Here is a 25,371-nt window from a genome sequence, read left to right on the forward strand (position 1 = left end):
TCATGGATAGCAAGGATCACGAACAAGGAAGTTCTAGAAAAAATGAAGAAGGACCCAGAGATTGTGTTTACGATCAAACGCATAAAATTGCAATATCTGGGACACGTTATGAGAAATCAGCACCGTTACTCCCTGCTGCAGTCTATATGGCAAGGTAAAGTCAAAGGTAAGCGAGGACCCGGTAGAAGGAGAATATCATGGCTGCGGAATTTAAGAACATGGTTTAAGAAAACCTCAACGGAGCTGTTTCGAGCCGCAGCGAGCAAGGTCATGATTGCCAATATGATTTCCAACATCCGAAACGGATAGGAACCAGAAGAAGAAGAAGAAGACCTTGTCTGCTTAAACATTTTATTCGTTTTTAAAAACCACAGACATGTAATATTGGCATAATTACTGTAATTTATATAATTTATATCACCTTTCTTTGTTTTACCTTTATTAGACAACACCCTAATATGGGTTTATTATTTTCAGCATTAATTTAACTTTCTATCGTGACCTGAAGATGCTTTGCATATTGTAGAAAGCGAAACCGGTCGTCTGATAGTTAAATTAAATTGATTGTGAGTAAGTCTAATTTATTATTTCTTTTACCTTATTTTTGAAGTGTTTAAAAGATTTTAATTCTTAGCTAAATGCTTTCGGCTTACAAAGTCATCTTCGGAGCTATCGTCAAATATTAAGTATCCTACTAGAAGATTTTATGTGGTAAGCAGAAAAATGCTGGTTCTATTTTTTATTTCTTCTTTTCTTTCTTTAAACAATGAAAAAAAAACAAAAGGGATTGTACATTAAACTTCACACAAAAAACACAAAAATTTTTTTTTTGGATATGATACGAGTGTCAGAACCCCACCATTTTTACTTGAGTTTAAGGAGTTGAAGCTATCTACTGCTTTAACTCCAGTAAACATAGTCTGGTTCTGACACCCGTACTATAACCAAAAAAAAATTTTAATGTGTTTTCGTGGAGTTCAGTGTACAGTCATTTGTGTTTTTTCATTGTTTAAAGAACGAGAAGAAAAAATAAAAAATAGAACTAGCATTTTTCTGAATACCACATAACCTCTCCTAGTAGAATACTTCTTAATATTTGACCATAGCTCCGCAGACGACTTTGTAAGCCAAAAGCACTCAGTTAGGAATTAAAATCTTTTTCACCCTTCAAAAATATTTCCCTTTTTCATCTTTTGATTTGTCATAAGTATGTAAAAAAATATATCAGTCTTTTCATGAAAATTTTAATAAATAATAAAAAAATTATTACCAATATTAAAAAACAGCGATTTTGTTGTTTATTTTGCAATAAATTTTTTGTTTAGCAAGGTTCTAAAACTACTTTTCACATTTTTACATAATTTGTACCATAAACGTAATAATAATAAACGTAATAGAAATTAAATAATTAAAAACGTAATTTTTATCACAATCACAATCAATAATTGTGGCTTAATCCCATGAAAAACATAATATTTGACTTTTTTTGTTTATTAACCGATTTCAATTTACTCATTTCGTGTATGTTTTTTTTTCTGAAAAACTTGAAAAACTGTCTAGTGACGTCAAATCTCTAAATAGATAAGTTTTTAAGTTATCAGCAAACAAATGAGTTAAACTTTTTGATTGTTTATTTAAAAGTAGTCCCATCTTGGATGAGTAGGGGAGAGTCCCACAGTACCGGCCGGCATACAGTACCGGCCAGTTGAAAGTTCTACAAACCTATAATAGATGGTACGGTGATGATTATCGGTATTAGTGCTAGAGACTCGTATAAGTACAAGCCCAGCGCGGTGTCAACTTGTCGCGACAGGATTCTTGTCAGTGCAAAGATTTGTGTTGGGCATCATAGGCGTACACTGCATATTTAAAATTCTGTTGGTGATTTTCAACATTTAAAGATCCAGTTTAAAACAAATAACTCCTGGTATGTATAGTGTACTTATATAACTATAAAAAAGTATACTTTAAATCAATATTTGTGCGTTTGTTTTTACCTGTAAACAAACTTATTTTTTTTTTCGTTTCCTCCAGTACCGGCCACTGCATTGTCCTGCAGTACCGGCCAATAATAAAGTTCGTTTTTAAAAGATTTCTTTTACTTACAGGTACGCAAAAATGCCAAGTGATAAAAATAATGTTCATGTGAGGCAAAAAAAGGGCAGCTGGGATCCTGCGAACATGCGAAAAGCCGTGGAAAAGGTACTGAATAATGAGATGAGTGCACGCCAAGCTGCCGAACGCTATCAGATACCACGAACTACATTGAATGACAGAGTAAGTGCTATTAAAAATAATAAAGAGATATCCATTGAGCCAGTTATGGGTCGTTTTCACAATACTTTTTCACCTGAACATGAAGAAACATTGGCGAGACATGTTAAAGACTTGGCCAATAGACTAATGCCTTTAAACAGGCAAGAATTTTTACGTCTTGCTTTTCAACTGGCAGATAAGTTGAAGTTACCTCACCAGTTTAATAAAGAAGAAGATGGCAGGGAAAAACTATTATTATTCTTTTATGAAAAGACATAGTGATTTATCATTGCGGAGTGCTGAATCAACGAGCTTAATGAGCAGTAGGATTTAACAGACCTCAGGTTGAGCGTTTCTTTGATCGTTTAGAGACTTTGATACAGAGGTTTAAATTCACTCCTTATAAAATATGGAATTGCGACGAGACTGGTGTCAGCATTGTCCAAAAACATGCCAAAGTTTTAGCTACTAAAAACCAAAAACAAGTAGGAAAACTGACTTCAGCAGAACGTGGAAAGAACGTGACGGTGCTTTTTGCAATGAGCGCTGGAGGTCAATTTGTTCCACCATATTTTATATTTCCACGAGTCCGAATGAATGAAAGACTAATGGTTAACGCCCCAAATGAGAGCGTAGGCGAAGCTCAGCCAAACGACTGGATGAATGCCGAATTATTTGTAAAATGGATGCATCATTTTGTGCAGTATTCTAATCCTACAGCAGAGAATCCAATTCTCCTGATTTTAGATGGACATGCGAGTCATAAGGACTTAGATGTTATTGAATTTGCCCGGAAAAATAACATCCATATGCTTAGCACCCCACCACATACGACCCATAAGCTACAGCCACTAGATCGTACGTTCATGAAGCCATTTAAATCTGCTTATAATAATGCATGTGACTTGTGGATGAGATTAAATCCCGGTATTAGAATCAGTGAATACGAGATTGCTGGCTTAGTTGCTTCAGCTTTTAATCGAGTTTCTCGAATGGAAATCGCAGTTAGTGGCTTTCGTTGCACAGGCATACACCCCTTTGATAAAAATGTCTTTAATGATTTGGACTTTATTTGTTCTAACATAACCAACATTACAGAACAACAATCAACGTCAGAATCATTGCCTTCATCTTCCCAACTGCTAGAAGCAACACCTTCAACATCAGAACCGTTGCCTTCATCTTCCCAACTGCTAGAACCAACATCTACTACTCCTGCTCCTGATCTCGTAGCCCATATTACAAATTCTGAGCATTCCGACAACCAAACTACTCTTGCTAATGGAGAATCACAAATTGCTTTTTTGCGGCAATTAGAATCTCAAGAAGAAGCTACAATTGACCTATCCACAGACAATTTTAAAGCTGCACTTACAGAACTCTCACCGGTTCCTGATGCTTCTAAAAGAAGAGCAACTGCCCGGAGTCGTAAAGCTGAAAAAAGCGAAATTATAACTGGTTCTCCATACAAAAAAATGCTGGAAGAGAAAAAAGCAGGCAAAACAAGCGTCGAATCACTTAAACGAGGGAAGAATTTACTTGTGGAAAATGACGTTAACAAAAAAAATAAGGTCTCAGGAAAATATGTTCAAAAAGGTAAAAGCTTGTTGTCAGGAAGATATGTTAGTAAGAAAAGTAGGAAAAATAAAGATGAAAACCTACCTCCTCCTAGCAGACCGGTTGAAGAAGAGACAGTTTGTCATTTGTGCACTGAATCTCATGAAGAGGATTGGATACAGTGTGGAAACTGTAATATTTGGGTTCATGAGGCTTGTGCGAACATATCAGAGCTATCCAAACAATATATTTGTGATTTCTGTATTGTTTAATTGGTAATATATTTACTGGCCGGTACTGGAGGCCAATTTTATAAAGTTTGATTTTTCCTTATCTTTAATTTTCATTAACAAAGTGATTATTTTGAAACATTATGATTGTTTATTACTTTCATTGACAGCATAATAGTGCTTTCATACATGACAGGAAGTATTAAACATGTACCTTTTAGCATTTTGATTTTTTTGTTGATAAACCTTAAGGTGACGGTACAGTAGGACTCTCCCCTAATTACTATTTAAACGGGAATACGCCACAATTAAAGGTTAAAGTACGTTTATTGACGTATGTTCGGAAATCGTTCGATTTCGAAATCGAGAACGATTTCCGAAGTGGAAATTGAAACGTCAATAAACGTATTTTAACCTTTAATTGTGGCTTATTCCCATTTAAATAGTAATTACTTTAAAATGCCACAAGAAAATAGCTTCAGAACAATATCTTGGATGAGAGTATTTTTATCATATTTTATACTAAACATTTCATAATATGTTTAGGAAAAAATATTTAACTTTTTGTTGCAAATATTTTCCACTTTTACAGTTTTATATATGTTGTTATTAAAACATTTTTCGGTTTCTTACCGGTAACTTTATTATAAGCCGAAACATATTATTTTTTCCTATTGGAACAAAACTGTAAATTCAAAAAATTTCAAAAAATTCATAAGTATTTCTTATAATCATATCTTGATGCTGTAAAAAAAATTAACAAAATCCTATGTTTGGTTTTCCCGCTTTATACTTGGAAAAAAGTAGTTTTTTTGAGTTTTTTCAAAAACGAAAACATGATTTTGTTTAAAAGTTGTCAAAATACTTCTAGTCATCACATATACCTTCTCAAATTTTTTCAAATTTTTTGAATTTCGGGTTTGTCTTTTGGGGGGTGCAGATCAACCTTAATTGGATTATCTCGGGGTTGCAGTCAATTCAAATGTTTAAATTAGGGGTTTAAAGTTTTTATTTTTCAACACACATGTTAAAAATCTTTATTTATTTATGTATTTAAAATTTTTGAAATGCCTTTTTTATATAGGTTGAATATGTTATCGCCAGAAGGAAAATGTAAGGTTTTTGCAACTGATCGAAACGGATACGTCCGAGCAGAAAGTGTAGTTTCTTACTTTTTGCAAAGAGAAAGTAAAAGTAGAAGAATATATGCCACAGTTCTTGGGGCTAAATCTACTGAAGACGGTTACAAGAAAGAAGGAATTACATTACCTACTTCTGAAGAACAATATGTTTTAATGAAAGAACTATACGAGTCAATAAATATAGATCCAAATGAAATTCAGTTTGTTGAGGCACACGGTACTGGTGAGTATAAGTGTTTTCTTGTTTTCTAATAAATTTTTACTAAATGTTACATATAATTTTAAAGAACATAATATTAAATAGGTTAAAAGAAATAAGAATAAGACTTACTCACAATCAATTTATTCCATTACCAACGACCGGTTTCGCATACTATAATTTGCTATACATCTTCAGGTCAACGGTACATGGTAAGCTAAATGCTGAACATATAATAACCCGTATTAGGGTGCTGTCTGGTACAAAATATATAGCAATTATGACTATATGATATTTGTGAAATTTATTAGAAATGAATTTAAATTTATTTAATAAAAATTAAGTACGTGAAAAATGATTTAAGTAGTGAAAATTGAAATGAAATAAATATTACTAACACGCAGATACAATTATTATTATTAAATGTTTGAGAAAACATAGTATAAAAATCCGTTATGGTAAACTCGTGACTAATGATCATCGGTTTTGACACACAAGTAAGAAGACAATGGAGAATGGAAAGTATTAAAACCATATCTAATATTCTCTTTACTACTCGTAGAAAATATAAAAATTTTAAATTAAAAGATGGATAAGGGAAGTATTTTTGAAGTGTGTAAAAGATTTTATACCTAGCTGAGTGCTTTCGGCTTACAAAACCATCTTCGGAGCTATCGTCAATCCATCTAATACCATCTGCGTAATGATCATCGGTTTTAATGCAACTAATTAACTAGTAAAGGTATCGTTCTTGGGGGGAATTGATATTAATAACTATGCTAGGAATCTAGGAATTATGTTAATTGTTTGTTGAAAATTAAATGTGATGTTATGTTATTTAAAAGTTATTTATATTTACTGAAGAGAATTGCCCTCAAGAACTATTCCTTTACTCGTTAAATAGTTACAGTAAAACCGATAATCACCTGTCAACAGTTTACAATTTTTTTTTGTGTAACACCTGTGCACTGGTTGTATACTACTATCTGGTCACAAATGACCAATTATCAGTTATTTTTTAACCTAACTTAATAAACAGCAAATACTTAAACCTAAGGGCTTACCTTATGGCTTACTCTTATTTTATCTATCAATTAATGCACTACAACTAACATGCAATAAAATCACAGCACTATACTCTGCTTTTTACACTAAAATGTTACACATTTCCACTAACTCAAATGGTTTTGTCCTTATGAGTCTTCTCTTTAGTTCAGTGTTGTCAAGAAGCTGGATTGCCTCGACATTCACATGACTATGCAGCCTTCGCTCGTGACTTGCTGCTGTTCTCTTAATTATTTCGATCAGAGTTTCAATACCCAGGTCCTGGTGGAGGTTGCTGGTACGGATATACCAAGGAACATCAACAATGTTTCTTAGTACTTTGTTTTGAAATCTCTGGATAATATGTAGATTACTAGCTTTGGTACAGCCCCAGAGTTTGCACCCATATACCCACACTGGCCTCAGTACTTGCTTGTAAATGGATAACTTATTATGAATGGATAATGTTGAATTTTTTCCAATCAGCCAATACAATTTCTTATATCTAATATCAAGCTCCTCTCTTTTCTTTTTGACATGGACTTTTCAGCGCAGCTTCACGTCTACGGTGATGCCCAAGTATTTTGCCGATATTGCATAAGGAACTTGGGTATCAGTTAATCTAACTGGGAAATTTTCTATTTTTTATTTGTAAAGTTAATGTGTGCAGATTTAGTCTCATTTAATTTTATTCGCCATTTTCTGGTCCAGTTATGTATTTTATTTACTGATAGTTGCAACTTATCAGTCGCTTTTTCACTAGTGTCTCCTATCGCTAGTATAGCTGTATCATCTGCGAAGGTGGCAATAGTCTTTTGTTCTAGCTCTGGAATGTCACACGTATACAATAGGTACAGGATTGGACCTAAGACACTCCCTTGTGGCACGCCAGCTTCGATCTCCCTTAAGTCGGTGTACACTTCTTCTTGTTTTACTCTGAAATATCCATTCGCAATGTATGATTCTAAGATTTCTGAATACTGTTTAGGCATGAACGTTCTTAGTTTATAGTTTAAACCCTCATGCCAGACTTAATCAAATGCCTGTGCTACGTCCAAATTGATGATCTGGTATAACATTTTTTCTTTCTATTGGTTTTAATCTTTTCAATAGAAGTTTTTCAAATAGTTTTGACATCACCGGAAGGAGTGATATTGGTCGATAGGATGTTACTTCATTAGGAGATTTACCTGGTTTGGCGATCATAATGACTTCGGCTACTTTCCACAGTCTGGGAACATATATCAATCTAAAAGCAGCATTTATTAGATGTGTCAGCTTAACTAGGGCTTTTCTCGGTAGATTTTTTAATAGCTCTCCTGTTATGCTCTCCTGTTATGCTCTCCTTTCTTGAGTTTGGAATAGTTCTTCCTATCTCAGTTCTTCACCATTATTGTCGTTGGGTTTGAACGTGCTTTCTAAATGATCTGTAAATCGTTTTGCTTTTTCTGTTTGTTACTTTTATCCCAGTTGCCGTTTTCCAACTCGATAGGAGAAGAATGAATAATTGGTCTTTTCATTTTTTTTTGTTGCCTTCCATAACGAATAATCTGTGTTCTGGTCAGTTGTTAAATTACTTAAAAAGAATTAATTGAAGAGTTCTCTGATTTCTTTTGGATAGTTGTTCCCTTTTGTTCTAGAAGTTATTGTGAAAGTATTTTCCTAAGCTGCCTGTTAGATATATTTTTTATAAACACCTCTAATTCGTCATCAAGTTTCTTAGATTTTCTCAATGGCACAGCAAGAATAATTTTGTATTCAAGGTTTATTTTGAAGCTCTTCAAGTCAGTTTTTTAATTAGTCAATATTAGATTGAACTCTTTTTTAATCACTGTATCACTCAAAGTTAAAATTATCGGTAAGTGATCAGAGTTTATGTCCCAGCCGTCATTGATATCCAGATAGTTAGCTGAGATATTTTTGCAGATAAAGAAATCTATCAGGTCTGGAATTTTGTTCCCATTGGTAGGCCAGTATGTTGGTATACCAGTAGAGGTTACTTCACCCTTTTGTTCCTTAACAACAGATAATAGTTCTTTTCCTTTGTTGTAGTTAGCCTAGAGCCCCAGTGGGTATTCTTTGCATTAAAGTCGCCACCGATGATGTATCTTTTTCCTAAAGTGTTTATAAACTTTTTATATTGTTCTCTTTTAATGGAGTGTCTAGTAGTACAATTATATTAAACTTATATTTACGGTATGTGTTTTCATCTTCACACAGACTGTTGTAGCTTGTATGTGCTCAGTTGCATATTTTAATTCCTCGTGATGCAAGATGTTAACGCTTTCTCTTTTAGCTGCATTATCTGGGTGTACAGTAGAATATACTCTATACCCCTTAAATTTTACATATGACTGTTTGGTAAAGTGTGTTTCAAAACCAAGACACAGATCAATTTTCTCAATGTCTAGCACTGCTTGCAACAAGATTTGATGTTGTAACAGTCCATTTGCGTTCCACGCCATTATTCGGAGGTCCTTAGCCATTTTTGATTATCGGAATAGCTCCTTTAGCGCTATGCTCTAGTCGGGTAACTCTAATATCGATTTGAGTTATTATGTCATCAATCTTCGTGAGCAATATCATTTTTTTACTATAACGGATTTTTAAGCTATGTTTTCTTAAACATTTAATAATAATCCTTATATCGGCTTGTAAGTAACGTTTATTTATATTCAATTTTCACTAAATAATTTTGCACTTACTTAATTTTTATTTATTCAATTTAAATTCATATTTAATAAATCACACACATATAATATTGGCATAATTGCTATATATTTTGTACCAGACAGAACCTAATATGGTCTATTATAATTTCAGCATTTAGTTTATCATGTACCGTTGACCTAAATATGCATAACAAATTATAGTATGCCAAACCGGTAGTTGGTGGTAGAATAAAGTAATTGTGAGTAAGTCTTTCTCGTATTTCTTTTTACCTATTTAAAATGGACTCACACATGCAACATATTCAAGATTTTTAACATAATATTTGTTTTGTGCAATACTTAGAGGTCGCTGTTTAAATAAAATTAGTACAGTAATAAAGAAAAAATGCAATATTCTGATTGTGAATAAATTAGCAACGTAATTTCCAAATAACAAAATAAAAGTCAGATTATTTGAAATCACTGTCAAAATAATTTTAAATATTTAATTAATAAAATTGAAACAAAATAATCTAAAAAATGTTTTAGAAATACAAATGAGTATAAAATTATACAAATGAGTACTTTCAGAGTACAGGATTTAAAAAGAGTACGGTTTGCGAAAAAAGAGTACAAAACTCAGTAAATAAGTACAGTTGGTCACCTTTTTATTGTACATGTATTAGCAATAATAGGGATGTAATTTTGCGTTCTACGCTTTTTTTATTTCATTTTCCCATAAATTCTGATCTTATTTCTTGTATTTTACTAATGTGTTTTATGATAATGAATAGTTAAAATATTTTAAATATTAAATCTTCTAAGGTACCCTGACTGGTGATTTAGCCGAATGCGAAGCTCTTGCAAAATACCATTGCCAAAAGAGAGCGAAGCCTCTACTTATTGGAGCTGTTAAATCTAACATGGGCCATTCAGAAATTGCGTCAGGGATGTGTTCTTTAACAAAAGCTATAATTGCTATGGAAACAGGCATTATACCAGCAAATCTTCATACTGAATCCATAGATAATTCCTTACCTGGAATAAGAGATAACAAAATTAAGGTAAACATGGTTATTTCTGTCAAAAGTAGTTAAAAAAACAATGTAGGTAGTTATACTAAGATAATATTAGTTTAGTAATTTAGTAATAAAAAAGATGACACAGTAGGCGATACAGTAGACTAGCGCGAAGATTCAACACTATGTTTTCTGTATTTTTAAAATTCAAATAATATTTTAAAATTAAATAAAATAACATTATTATTTATTCCATTATTTATATTTTAAACAAACTATATTATATTAAAATATTTCAATAAATTATTATGTTTGAGCCACCCGCTAACGTAATGATAAAGCATCTGTTGTTTACTTCTGACAGACCCGTCAAATTCAGACGAGGTAATAAATTAATAATAAAATATAAATATATATCATTTCATAGTAAATTTATTTATTATATAAACTAAATAAAATGTAAAAATAATAATTATATTTAAATGAAATTATTTTTAAACGAGAAGTATCACAAAAATTTTTTTCGATACTTCTCGTTTTAAAATAATTTCATATAAATTTCATATAAAGCACTTTTCTTGTTGTATATTGCTTTGGAAGGTATCTTTGTCTAAATGTAATAATAATTTTAAATCATTTATGTAGTTTTGTAGTTGTATTTTATACAGTTTAAAGTGACTTACGCCACTGCATTTGAAAAAACAGGATTTTTGATGTAAACTGAAATTAAAAAAATTAAAAAAATTATACGCAAATTTTATGTTTTACTCAAATAACTACACTAATACAATCATAATGTTCTTTTTTTGCAATAAAATATCTCGATAATGTTAATCAATATCAACTAAATCCAGTGGGCCTATATCCTGTCTTTCTGTTGTTTCAACAAGTCCCTGAAAGTAAACATGGTTAGGTGAATTGTATGAAAGTAAATCTGGCACGTCCTTCTTCTTTCCATAGCCACAGGTCTTGGTGCAGGGTGTAAATTTTCCAGATCAATTTGTCTCAATGAAATTATTCATTCAAACAGGTTTTGCTGACTTTAGACATAAAGCGGAAAATGGAAAAGTCTCGTTAAGAGTTTCCTTGTAATATAGCCTAAATGGTTCTTCCTTCACTAATCGAATGGCACTTGTTTGATTGTTACATTTTTTTCCTCTTTTTAATTGCTGCTTTAAGATTCTTTGTAGAGTTGGCCTGGCATTTTTATTACAATAAAGGTTTCTTCTCTCTTGATTTTGCGATTATGGAGCGCCAATCTGCCGGAACATAAATGATCTTACCTCTTGCGTAAGATTTTATGGATCCAAACTCAAAATCATTAGGGAGAAAAAAGTGACCACTTACCATAAATTTATGGTCAATAATTTTGACCTTATCACTACTTTGAAGACATCTCATAAGACACACTTAAACCTTTCAATTTTAATTCTGAGCCATGCAAGTGTCACGACAAGTATCACGATAAGTGTCATGGTAACATATTTTGATGATGTTTTTGTAGTAATATGTTTTCTAACACAAGAAATAATTTTTTGCGAACCAATTGTCTCATCCCATGTATAAGCCTAAATCGGTTGATAGCTTATATGATCTTAGATTGTATACCTACATGTTTCTTTTATAATAAGCCACAGAAGTGGTTAGAACTGGCAAAGGTAGAGCTTTCTGCAAGTCAAAAGTGAACTGGTTTGCTTTGACTTTTCTACATCTACTTTTATAGATATTTGAGCAGCCTCTATCTTTAGAAGATTAAGCTCATATTGTACTTTCAAGTGCTTTGCTGTTTCATCTTCTAAAATTGACATTTCTACTTTGTGCTTGTCATATTTTGAACGGGAATTTAAACGTGGAACATGAATGCAAAGTGCAAGTTAAAGTCATTGTTGAAGCATCTATGGTAAATTAACTTGTTAACAAGTAAAATATTTTCCACTGTGCAATACTTCATATATAAGTTATACATAAATTGTATATTAAGGTCAAGAGGAAAATATTTTCTCTTTGGGTTTCGAGCTTTAGCATAATGAGACTGGTATGAGGGAATTAATGAAATATGTTTCCGGAAAATACTAATTTTTTCCTCAGTGATTTTATTTACTGGTATTTCACTTCCTTATTTGTCTGATCCTGGTTAATGTCCTTTTTTCCACTTTTTAAGTGCTCTCATCATCCGGCCATCTGATATTTGAAAAGTTTGAACAGTAGTTTCACCAATTTGAATGTAAAATTGGTTGCATGTAAATTTAGGAAATTTTAATCCAGTTCTAGTGCATCTAAATTTAGGTGCCATTTGTTTAATCAACCTTTATTCTGACAAGAAAATGACCTTAATTTTCAAAATTTTATAAATGCATTCTTGCGTGACTATTCTGATATCTTTTCTACACATTTGAAACTGCAGTTACAGTTTGCATTACTGAGAGCTAGTTTTCCTTTGTTAGTTTCACATTCCATGCCAGAATTTATTTTCTCCTTCTATTATTGATTTTTTACTCTCATGTTTTTGCCTATTTTTACTTCATTTGGGCAATTCATCCTCAGATTTAACATCTTCTTGTTCTGTAACCAAACAAGCTTTATAGATTGTTATGTAAATACGGTGTTAGGTTAGGTTTATTTAAATATATTGTATTTTTATTAACCATAGTTTATTAAGTGAATATATGTCTGTATTTTGTCTCCATTGTTGTTCAACATTTATTCTGAATGGGTATTTAAGGAATCTTTAGACGGTTGTACGAAAGGAATACTAATAAACGGTGAATGGTTGAATAACATTAGATATGCAGATGACACTATAGTTTTTGCCGATAATCTGAATGACTTACAGATATTAACAAATTGCATAACAGAAGTCAGCAACAGATACGGACTAGCTCTTAACATAAAGAAAACCAAATTTATGACAATTAGTAAAAAACCAATACTAAACGCTCAACTTACAATCAACCAACAGAATATCGAAAGAGTCGAGCAATATACATATCTAGGCACCAATTTAAATAGCCAATGGGACCATTCAACAGAAATTAAACAGCGAATAATAAAAGCAAAAGCAGCATTCGTTAGAATGAGAACCATTTTCAACAGTCGAGACATATCATTAAAAACAAAAAGCTGTCTATTGAATTGCTACATATTCACTGTTCTGCTCTACGGAATGGAAGCATGGACACTGACTGTTGCATCTATGAATCGGCTCGAAGCTTTCGAAATGTGGTGTTATAGGCGCATCTTACGTATATCCTGGGTTGACAGAGTTACTAATGTGGAGGTCCTGCGTAGAATGGGGAAAGAATGTGAAATTCTCATCACCGTCAAAACTAAAAAGTTGGAATATCTAGGACATGTAATGAGAAATCAAGAACGTTACGGCCTTCTCCAGCTGATTCTCCAAGGGAAAGTAAATGGTAAGATAGGACCGGGAAGAAGACGCATTTCCTGGCTTCAAAATTTACGAAAGTGGTATAACACGACTACCACTGAACTGTTCCGCGCTGCAATAAATAAAGTAAAGATAGCCGTGATGATCGCCAACATCCGGAACGGATAGGCACTTTAAGAAGAAGATTGGTGTAGGCCTACTGAGATTAAATTTTCAAAAACTTGGTATTGTGTGATTCAGTAATAATAATGAGAATAAGACAATAAGAAGAATAAAGTAAAAAATATGTATTAAATTGTAAGAAAAAAGTTTTAACCTTACCTGAAGCGAGAGATATTTCAAATGGCGGAGGTTCATAATGATTTATGAACCTCCGATTTATGATAATCAATATTTTGATTAACTATGGATGGAAATAATTATTTTCTTTTGAGTCAGTTCTTTTATTGCCATTGTAGGTTACATTTATGCTCTTGTACATATTTAGATTTAACCTATATACAGATCAGTAACTTTAAGTATGTTGTTGCATAGTATTGTATTAAAAGAATATTTATACAAATATGTGTTCTTATGAAACCCAAATATTTCAGGTAATTACGAAAAATACTAAATTTAACGGCGGAAGTATAGGAGTAAATTGTTTTGGATTCGGAGGAGCAAATACACACATAATTATAGATTCAAATAAAAGGGAGAAATCTGCCGTAAAACAAATACATCTCAAAAACCGTTTAGTCCAGGTGTCGGGAAGAACAGAAGAAGCAGTTTTACATTTTTTAGAAGGCGTTGAAAAGAACCAGGATGATTCAGAATTTTTAGCCATGGTAAACGAGATTCATAAGCTTAATGTAGATGGACACAATTACAGAGGGTTTGTATCTTCTATTGTATGACTTTATTAATTATCAGTTTAAGCCTTTTATTGATTATATATATATATATATATATATATATATATATATATATATATATATATAAATATATATATATATATATATATATATATAAATATATATATATATATATATATATATATATATATATATATATATATAAAAATCTCGTGTCATCTTATTTGTCCAAGCTAATATTAAAAAACTACTGAACCGATTGCAATAAAATTTTGTGAAAGTGTACTTGTTGGCCAACTTAGTTGATAGGATATTTTTATTTTGATGAGTGACTCTTTTTTTAATTAAGTGTAAGTTCAAAATGTTTTATACGACTTCACCTCTATAGTTTTAGTTCATTTAATCCATATAGTTATAGAATATCATAAAATAACATTTATCAAACGACATTTTATGTTCTTATAACTGTTTTTATAATAAATCGAGAGCGACTGAATCGATTTGGCTAATTTTTGTTTTGAATTTGGCTAATATTTATTTGAAGTCCTAGGAAGGTCTATTAGGTGAGAAAACAGTGTAACCAACGGATTTATTTCTCATACAAACAGTTACATTATAAAGTTCTTCTCAGAGCCTTCTTTCAGCGCGTCACAGTTTTTCGATTTCTTTCGATGTATGTGACGGAAAAAGCGGTAGCTCCGTAATTAAACACAAAAATATTGCAGTGTTATATGCATAAGCGGTCTATTCCTAATTTTGATTCGGTAATATTTAAAAAGCGCCCTTTCTAAAACCAATTAATTACCGAATTACGAACATTTGACGTAAAACTTCATTCATGTTGGCTATCCTTTGTACGCTATCCTGACGTACAGGTCAGTATTTGACATTATTTCACAGCGCTATGCATTATTTTGTGTTTTGGATTACTTACTTTTTGATTTAAATATTGAAATGCCAAGATATACGGAAATGGAACAAGTACTGATACTCAAATTACTTAACTATTTTCAATTAAGAAAGGAAGCTTTATTAACAATTTCTACTGTTGGTGAAATAAGTTTAAAATTAAGCTGAAAATAAAATTGTTTTACCTAGTGGTCAGCGTGTAACTGAGGCTTTAGGATTTTATTTGCCAACTATAAGACGATTGGCAAATGAAGGTATCCAAAAAGAATCTGATTATTCCATCACAATGAGCGAATCAGTAGCCATTAGTCTTCAACCCAAATTATTAATAAATAAATGAACCGAATCAAATATCAAATCTTATCGAATTAATTATCAAATCGAATCGAATCTTATATCAAATCTAATCGATTATCTAATCAAATAGAATCGATTATCGCATTTAATCGAATCGATTATCTAATCTAATCGATTATCGAATTAAATTGATTATCAAATCGAATAGAATAGATTTTATCGAATCGAATCGATTTCCATTCGAATCGATTATCGAAAGAAATCGAATCGATTATCGAATGAAATCGAATCGAATCGAAGTAACTATCGAATCAAATTGATTATTGAACCGAATCAAAATACAATAAAATATAATAAAATTAAATATAATAAAATACAATAAAATACAATCGAATCGAATCCATTATCGAATTGAATCGGAATCGAATCTAATCGATCATCGAATCGAATCAAATATCGAATATATAATCAAATATCGAATCAAATCGAATCTATTATTGAACCTAATCGAATCGATTATCGTATCGAATCGACTATCGAATCTATTATCGAATCGAATCGAATAGAAATAAAATAAAATAGAATGGAATAAAATAAAATAAATTAAAGTAAATTAAACCCATCGCTCCTTACATAAGAAATCTATGTTTCTCTCCTCGGTCACTCCCGAAGTGCCACATCCCATGTTTTGTTTTAAATATATCATTAGTTGATATGTCGTGAAATAATTATAAAAAAAAAACAATAAATGGATCGTTTTGTTGTCATTTTTGAATGTTTATATATTTATAAATTTAATAAACAATATTGATTACTACTTAATCTACCTTGCAATAAAAGTACTAGTTAAGTGTCATAAGCTTTTCACCTATGGCTAAGTACGATTCTGGCATTTGTCAGCTATAATTACATGAAATAATATTCGAAACGTCCAATATACCATATGACGTCATAATTAATGACGCACTGAAAGAAGGCTCTGGAAAGAACCATACTCTTATACACAATATTTAATACGACTTTACCTTTACAGTTGTAGTTCATTTGAACATAAAGTACACTCTATACTGTCCATGTCTCTTCTATTTTTGTTAGATATATTTTTAGGTTAGGCTAACATAAAACCAGAAAACTTCTAGCTCACAAACATAACGCCACAGTAGTAAAGAATACTCAAGACTACAAAGCAAAAATAAACGATATTCTAAACGATAAGATATATCAAAGAATTTCGTTGGACCCTACAACATATCTAGAAAAATTAACAAATGCCAAGATCAAAGCCTCAGATATAAAAAAAGAACATCAGTTACATCTCATACCTAGAGAAAAGACGTCAAGATGTCTAAAACTTTACGGCCTACCGAAGGTACACAAGGCAGGATTACCATTGCGGCCAATAGTAAGTTCTATCGGATTTCCTCTATAACCACTGGCAAAATTGCTGGCTGAATAGCGATAACCATATGCAAAAGATGCAGATTCTTAGGTCAATAATGCAAGTCACTCCATCGAGCCTATAAAAGATGTGACTTTCGAGCCGGGACATTTGTTAGTCAGCTTCGATGTGGACTCACTCTTTCGAATGTTCTTAAAGATGACTTATTAGAAAATATAAGCAGAACGTATCCAATAAAACAGTATACTCTAAATCTAACAAAACACTGCTTAAATAACACATATCTCATCTATAAGGAGCAATATACATATAAACAAGTTAAAGGAGCACCGACGGATTCACCACTGTCACCGGTAATAGCATACCTATTCATGCAAGAAAAAGAACAGCGTACAATAGGAACAGCCAAACACAAACGAAACTTTGGCTTAGGTACGTGGATTATACTTTTATAATCTAGACACATGGAAAGTAAAAACTAATTGTATTTTTAGAACACATAAAATCAGTTTACTATCGAACTGGAAGGAAACGAACAACTACCATTTTTAGATGTGTTAATAATTAATAAGAAAGACGGGTGTATCAAAAATATACACATACATACAGATATCTACATGCCGATTCACATTACCATCTTGCAAAATTACATTCAGTCATTAAAACCCTGATTATACGATCCTAAAGACTGAGAGACGAAGAAGATAAAACTAAAGAAATGCGTAATGTAAAAATAGCGCCAAGCAAAAACGGCTTCTCAACATAATACCATTAAAGAGGTTCATGATGTTCAAGAAAGAATTAAGAACCCAACAGAAGACGCCAAACTCTATTGCAAAAGCCATTCTACCATATGTAAAGGGTACAATAGAAAAAATAGGGAGAGTGCTAAGAAAACATAATATAGAAAAGATATTTAATACCGACAGAAAAATCTCAGTTATTTTACCATTCGTCAAAACAAAAATATTGTTAGAAAATCAAGGAGTATACGAGATTCCATGTGGGGACAGTGAAAAATCGTACATTGGACTTCTTCTTCAAGTGCCATCTCCGCGGCGGAGGTCGGCAATCATCATAGCTATTCGAACTTTTGAGACGGCTGCTCTGAAAAGTTCATTTGATGTACATGCGTACCACTCTCTCAGGTTGCGCAGCCATGACATTCTACGCCTCCCTATGCTTCTCTTTCCTTGGATCTTTCCCTGCATGATCAGTTGGAGCAAGGTGTATTTCTCTCCACGTGTAATATGTCCGAGATATTCCAATTTTTTTGTTTTTATTGAATTTAAAATTTCCATTTCTTTGTTCATCCTTCTCAGAACCTCTTTGTTTGTGACGTGTTCTGTCCATGATATTTTCAGAATTCTTCTGTACACCCACAGCTCAAATGATTCCAGTTTTTTCATTGATGTAGCATTCAAGGTCCAAGATTCCATTCCATAAAATAAGGTCGAAAAAACATAGCACCTCGCCAACCTAACTCTTAGTTCCAGTTTTAAATCCCTGGTACATAGAACTCTTCTCATTTTGTTGAAATTTGCTCTAACCTTTTCTATTCTTATTTTTATCTCCTGATTGTAATCATTTGTGGAGTTAATCATTGTTCCCAGGTATGCATATTTGTCCACTTGTTCGACGTTGGTTTCGTTTATTAGAAGATTCTCGTTATTTCTTTGAGTTTTCGATATTCTCATAAATTTCGTCTTCTTGACATTCATTGTTAGACCATACTCTTTTCCATACTCTGCTATTCTGGTCACCAGTCTCTGAAGATCTTCAATGTTTTCGGCTAAAATCACAGTGTCGTCCGCATATCTAATGTTGTTAATGGGAACTCCATTTACCTTTATTCCAGCTGTTTCACCCTCAAGAGCTTTTTTCAGGACCTCTTCAGAGTAGGCGTTGAAAAGAATTGGCGACAATACGCATTCCTGTCTTACTCCACATCTAATTTCAATTTCTTCTGACAGCTGTTCGTTAACACGTACATTGGACAGACCAACCCAAAAATCATTGATAGACAAGAAGAACATCAAAATACCATAGAAAAAATAGAAAAAACGACGTCCCTTGCACAACACGTCTCAAACACAGAACATACAATAAAATAGAACCAAACTAGGGTGCTAACTAACATTAAAATTAAAAGAAAACGCGAAATTAGAAAAATAGAAAAAAATCCCAACAGTCTAAACCAACGAGATGATCCTCAAAGGCTTCCAACATAGAAAACGATAATAAATAAAAGTCAGAAACACATCAGACCAGACGACCGACCTAGTAGAACCCTTCCTACCTACATACGGATAGGACCAACCACAAGAAGCTTTGCCAAGGTCCGTTCGAGAGAAATGCGTCTCGATCGGCTATACAAGTAACCGCGGATTACGGTTATATATTATATATTAATATAAATTGGTCCATATTTACCGAGATGTTTAAGATGTTTTACGAGCGCCGGGGATTTAAAGTTCAGAATTTTTTCTTTACGGACCAACAGGAGAAGAGCTCCTCTACCACGAAGCCAATTCGTCCACGAGAAAATATAGTTAACTTTACCTATGTTTTTGACTATAAATAGCGGTGTTTTTAATAAAAATTGTATCCTCATAAAATACAGGCCTTTAACTATTGAATTTCGTCCATTTTAATTCTTAATTGTTACAAACAAATCAGCTGTGATTTTTTAAACATATTAAGCTAACTTTACTTTTATTGGGCGTAGAATTTTTTTTTTAATCTGTGTCTTGAGTTTAGCTGTAAGTAAAAAATATGTGTAATGTATAGGGAGCTCTATAGCTTAATTAATTTGTAACGTAATAGCTACCCCTACTTTAAAACAATAACTAAGGAGTTGAAAGATATTTTAATCAAATGTTTTTATTTCTACATAAAAATATAATCGACCAAGAACAGAATCCGTAAAGAATTAGATCTCTATCTTTGTTTATAAAAAAAATGTTATAACCTTGTAAAATTTTACAATATTTTAAGAATTTTTATAAACAATTAAACGTAATTTCAAAACAAATTGACCATTAGGATCTGACAAAGTCTCATTTGATTTATAATTAAAAGAGCTAAAATATAATGCTTTTTGCATAAAACATATTTGCATAATTTTTACAAAAGTTATTTCAGAAACTAAAAATGGAAAAAATTTACATTTTTATACCTTTAATAATTAATTTTGCATTAACAATTGGGTCAAATTTAATTTAACATAGCTCAAATTAGACATTTTTTTACGTATTTTTATAATATTGAACTCATTTTATCTTAAAATGTGGATTTGATAGAATAAAAATAAAAATAATCAAAACAGTTATTATAAAACATTATAACTAACAGTTTGGAGTTACAAACACTTGGAGGTTACTCCAGACATTGCCTTTCGACAATTTTAGTAAATCGTTCTCGTACCTTGCCGTCTTCGAGACATTAGTTGGACCTTTCGGTTTGAATCTAAATCAGCCTGAACCGCTGACGAGGTAGAGATACCGAAAACAGTTATCGTTCTATTGATTCTGATTCAGACGTAAAAAGTTTGAGTAATTTGAGTAATATATGTATACAAAATATTATAACCCATCCAAAACTCACACACACACACACACACACACATATATATATATATATATATATATATATATATATATATATATATATATATATACATATATGTTGAAATTTTGCATGTCATTTTAAAAATGAGACACTCTATTTTTATTTTTTTTGATTTAGTAATATTTTCTTGCAGATATATAGTCTTGGGAGATTGCCCGACTAAAGAAGTTGAACGATATAATAAACAACGTCCAATATGGTTCGTATATACTGGTATGGGATCACAGTGGAACAAAATGGGCAAAGACTTAATGAATATCCCTGTTTTTAAAAACACCATAAACCGTTGCGCTAAAGTATTAGCGCCTTATGGGGTCGACTTAATAAATATTATTACAAGTGAGGATCCATCAGTGTTTGACGACATTACTAATTGTATTTCTGCTATAGGATGCATAGAATTTGCTTTAACGGACGTTTTGTACTCACTAAACATTTATCCCGATGGAATATGTGGTCATTCTCAAGGAGAAGTTGGTAAGTATTTGTTATTTATTCTTGGGTGAATATTTATCGCAAGGAAATATTTGTGTTCCAAATAAATGATATTAATTAGTTGCAACCATTAAATAGCAAGTCTATAGAATTTTTCATATAAAAATGATTGCACGTCATTCAAGATTTACGACGTCAGAACCTCACAGCGTTGCCAAAACATCAGAATAGTTTGTAAGTGAGGAATTTTTAAAATGTCAACTATTTGTCAAACATATTAACAGTAAACACACTTAGTTTTAAGACTACTGCAATACACTAACATACATAAGAAAACGTTTTAATACAAAATTATATATTCTTAATTTTAAACTTACCTCTTTAAGAGCATTAATAGTAAAAACGTTCCGCCATTATTTCTTGTTCAAAATAATAAGTTCAAAGTAACCATACATAAAAAGATTATCAAAAAACTTAAAACGATAGGAAATAAATTTAACAAACACATTGAGATCTATTTTATCTAAAACTAAACCTAACAATGACCAAGAAAGAAGAAAGAATTGTACATATAAAATACCTTGTAAAGGCGATCATTTTTAGTTAGGTAAAACATCAAGATCATTAAGTATAAGAATAAGTGAAAATCAATCTTATATTAAAAATATAGAATTTGATAGATCTCAAATATGTAAACACGTAAGGGAAAATGAACATAGAGTTGAATAAAGCGGCTCTAATTATGCTAAATGAGATCAATTGCGTCGCAAATTCCTCGGCAGAATACAGTAGGATCTGGTTACCCATATTAAAAGAGGAAACCAATAAAAACAAAATAACACTATCAGTAAGTCAATCACATATCGAGGATACATTATTTATGTTTTTAAATAACGTACATATAAAATCAGAGTTTGGTGTTAATTGAAAATAAACTAAATGTAACACCAAATACTCTCTTTAACCCAGGCCACAGCAACCAAACTCAGAGAGAAGCCCAAAGATAAATGGAACGCTTGCTACTTGGACTGACTCTCAGGGACAGAGTTAGAAACGAAGGAATAAAAAGAAGGACAAGGGTCACAGATGTCATATGGCCTATAGCATGGCTGAAGTGAAACTGAGCGGGTCATGTGGCCGGAATGAATGACGGGTGGTGGATCCAAAAAAAATTAAACGAACCGATAGAAGAAGCAGAGGTTGACTACCTACACACTGGACAGACGACGTCAAGGCCAAATTAGAGGAGGCCTATGTCCAACTTTAGAGGCAGAAAACTGTATGATGGTGAAGACCAAATACTTACCATGTTGAGATAGTATTATGAGGAGTTTTTCCGTATGATTTACTGTGGAATGACTAACAGGAGAATTGTACTGTCAGCATGGTACGTGGTTGTCTTTTTAAAGACGAACCACATGCTAACATTTTTCTGACGGATTATTCAGTTAAAGTTGATTTCATGTAATCGAAAACTATCTGACAATCAAATGGTCCCAGGAATGCAACTCAGCAATATTGGCAATATCATTTTAAAGTCATTTACTTTAAAATATATAATATACAGAGTGGACCAAATGTCAGTTAACCGTTTTGTATATTAATAACTGGAGTAAAAGAAACGTTTATTGTTTATTGTAAATAAGTAGGTACAAAAAAGTGCATGCTTTACAATTTATGTTCAAACTGTAAAATACCTTCATCAATACATTTTTGGCAACGATTATACACAGTGAACCAAGTCTTTCTACGAAATTCCAAGTTGGGACGGAGAAATTCAAATTCTTCTCTAATCGTTCGTAAAAATTTGCGTCGTCTTTTGCGCACCCAGTGTACCTGCGATCTGGATGGTCTTCAGATAACGCATGCAACAAACGCGGAGGATAACAACCACTCTTCATTTTCTTTAACATTCGATGAAAACTGGTGCGTGATATTTCTAATTCACGAGATGTGCGAATTTGTTTAAAGAACAAAATTTGTTTAATTTAATAATTTTGTATTTTGAGAACGATTTCCGAAGTGAAAATTAAAACTTTAATAAACTTGTTTTAAACTTCAATTCTGGCTTATTCCCATTAAAATAGTAATTACTTTAAGATGCCACAAGAAAATAGCTACAGAACAATATTTCTAATTTATTTGCGATACTCTAATCTAAGGGTAACAATGTCTTCAATTAAAAGAATATTTTTAAATTTGGAAGAAAAAATATCGGTGATAGAAGCATCTAAAAAAATAATTCTAGTGTTCGAGATTTGGCAGAACAAATTTAAATAGGAAAAATCAAATTAGTGACATTTTAAAGAAAAAGGCCGATTTAAAAAAGTGGTACAGTGAAAGTGGAACTGTTCAACAAAAAAAGAGTATTAAAACTGAAGGTGTTGCCATCGATGCTATAGTGTACAATTAGTTTTGTAAAGTGAGAAGTAAGAATATTCCATTATCTGGACCGATAATAAAAGAAAGAGCTTTAGAGCCGGCAAAGAACTCAATTTGAATTTTAAAGCTTCCAACGGTTGGCTTAACCAAGTTTTGCGTAAGACATAACATTTAATTTTGAGCAATTTTTGGAGAAGCTGCAAATGTTAACCTTAGCCACCTTTCAGAGTGGCAAAGAAAAGTGCGAAATTTATTAAGTGGCTATTTACCGGAAGATATTTTTAACGCTAACAAGACTGGTCTGTATTATCGAGCCTTACCTTAAAACTTTTACTTTTTATAATGAAAAGTGCATTGGGGGTAAATATGCTGAGGAAAAGCTGACCGTATTATTGTGTGCAAATTTAAATGGGAAAAATGTAAAACCTTTAGTGATTAGTTAAGGTAAAAATCCTCGATGTTTTAAAATTTTTTATTTTAATAAACTTCAAGTCGACTGGTACTACAATGAATGCCTGAATAACCAGAAATATCATGACATATTGGCTGCACAAATTTGACAGAAAAATGCAACGTCAAAAAATAAAAATTCTCTTAATCCTAGACAACGCAACATCCCATCCGGATATTCAGTTATCTAACGTATCGATAATATTTTTGCCATCTAATACTACAGCACATTGTCAACCGTTAGACCAAGGAATAATTAAAAACTTAATAGAAAGTTTTTGATGAGAAGAACGTTATCATCTATAGAATGATCTTTATCAACGGCTGAACTGGAGAAGTTTATAACGATTGCTAACGCCTTAATTTGGATTTTGGCAGCATGGAGAGACGTTTCAACCAAAACGATAAAAACATGTTTCATTAGGTGCGTTTTAAGAAACGATAGTAATGGTGCAATTCGCAATTGTCAACCTTTTACGAAAGTCATGGAGTTGAACATTTTTTGAACTAACTAGAAATTGTTGTAATTTAAATTATGTTTATGTAAAATTAAAAGACTTATTTTATATATATATATATATATATATATATATATATATATATATATATATATATATATATATATATATATATATATATATATATATATATATATATATATATAAGGGTGATGCAAGAGTAAATAAAAAAATATCTGATGTAATTTTAAATAAGTCAGAAATTATAACAAATAATGTTCAAAACAAACCAAAATTATTGATTTTTTTAACAAGTAATACCTACCTTGTTTACATTAGTATTTTGTATTATTTGTGTATATACTTACGCAAATATGTATGAAAGTGTACAATTAAAGATCAAACAAATCGAAACTTTTTTTATTTTAATTTATTTAGCGACAACCCTACACAACGGACAAATCTATACAACGGTCAATTACTTTCCCTCATTGGTGTTCATTATGTAGAAGTTTTACTGTGTATGCATTTTTTACTTTAGATTATATCCATAGCACACTACCTGAGGACAATAGCCCTGTTGGTAGTTTATGTTACTATAATAAAAAAAACAGCAATTTTTTCATGATGTCTTTTTGTAAGCAAATTTGTGCGTTAAGCTGTTAATAATTAAAAACACATTGCGTCAAATAAAAAAGCCCAAAATGGTTATCGGTGTCTGATAGAAGAAGGCTTATGCTTGAATTTAGGCACTTAATGACTGCAAAAGTAATATCGTTATTTTGCGTTTTTTCTATTTTAAATTATTCACAACTCGAAAACGACCAAGAAGAGAAAACTTACAACAAGCCTTTTTTGTTCATAATCATCCGAAAAACCTAAAAAAAAACAATTTGTTTTACAATAAAATGTTTATATAAATTTTAACTTTTTGCCTGGGCCACGTCTTGAACCTTATTTAAGAGTATCTCATGAAAGTGAATATGCAAAATAATCTCACATGGGAATATTTTTCCCAACGAATCCGAGCTTTTCACCTTGTTTAACAAGTAATATAGACACAGAATATCA

The 25,371-nt window shown here is 31.7% G+C and overlaps 1 protein-coding gene across 1 annotated transcript in view; it reads left to right on the forward strand.

Annotated features, from left to right (window-relative positions):
- Nucleotides 1-25,371, forward strand: part of LOC140450160 (fatty acid synthase-like) — a 126,461-nt gene that overhangs the window by 31,090 nt on the left and 70,000 nt on the right. Inside the window, exons 5-8 of the mRNA XM_072543613.1 lie at nucleotides 5,128-5,408; nucleotides 9,905-10,143; nucleotides 14,080-14,360; nucleotides 20,709-21,052. Coding sequence (XP_072399714.1) covers nucleotides 5,128-5,408; nucleotides 9,905-10,143; nucleotides 14,080-14,360; nucleotides 20,709-21,052 — 1,145 coding nt within the window. The remainder of the gene's footprint in view (nucleotides 1-5,127; nucleotides 5,409-9,904; nucleotides 10,144-14,079; nucleotides 14,361-20,708; nucleotides 21,053-25,371) is intronic.

This window comes from Diabrotica undecimpunctata, chromosome 1 (genome assembly GCF_040954645.1).
Source record: "Diabrotica undecimpunctata isolate CICGRU chromosome 1, icDiaUnde3, whole genome shotgun sequence".
NCBI lineage: Eukaryota > Metazoa > Arthropoda > Insecta > Coleoptera > Chrysomelidae > Diabrotica > Diabrotica undecimpunctata.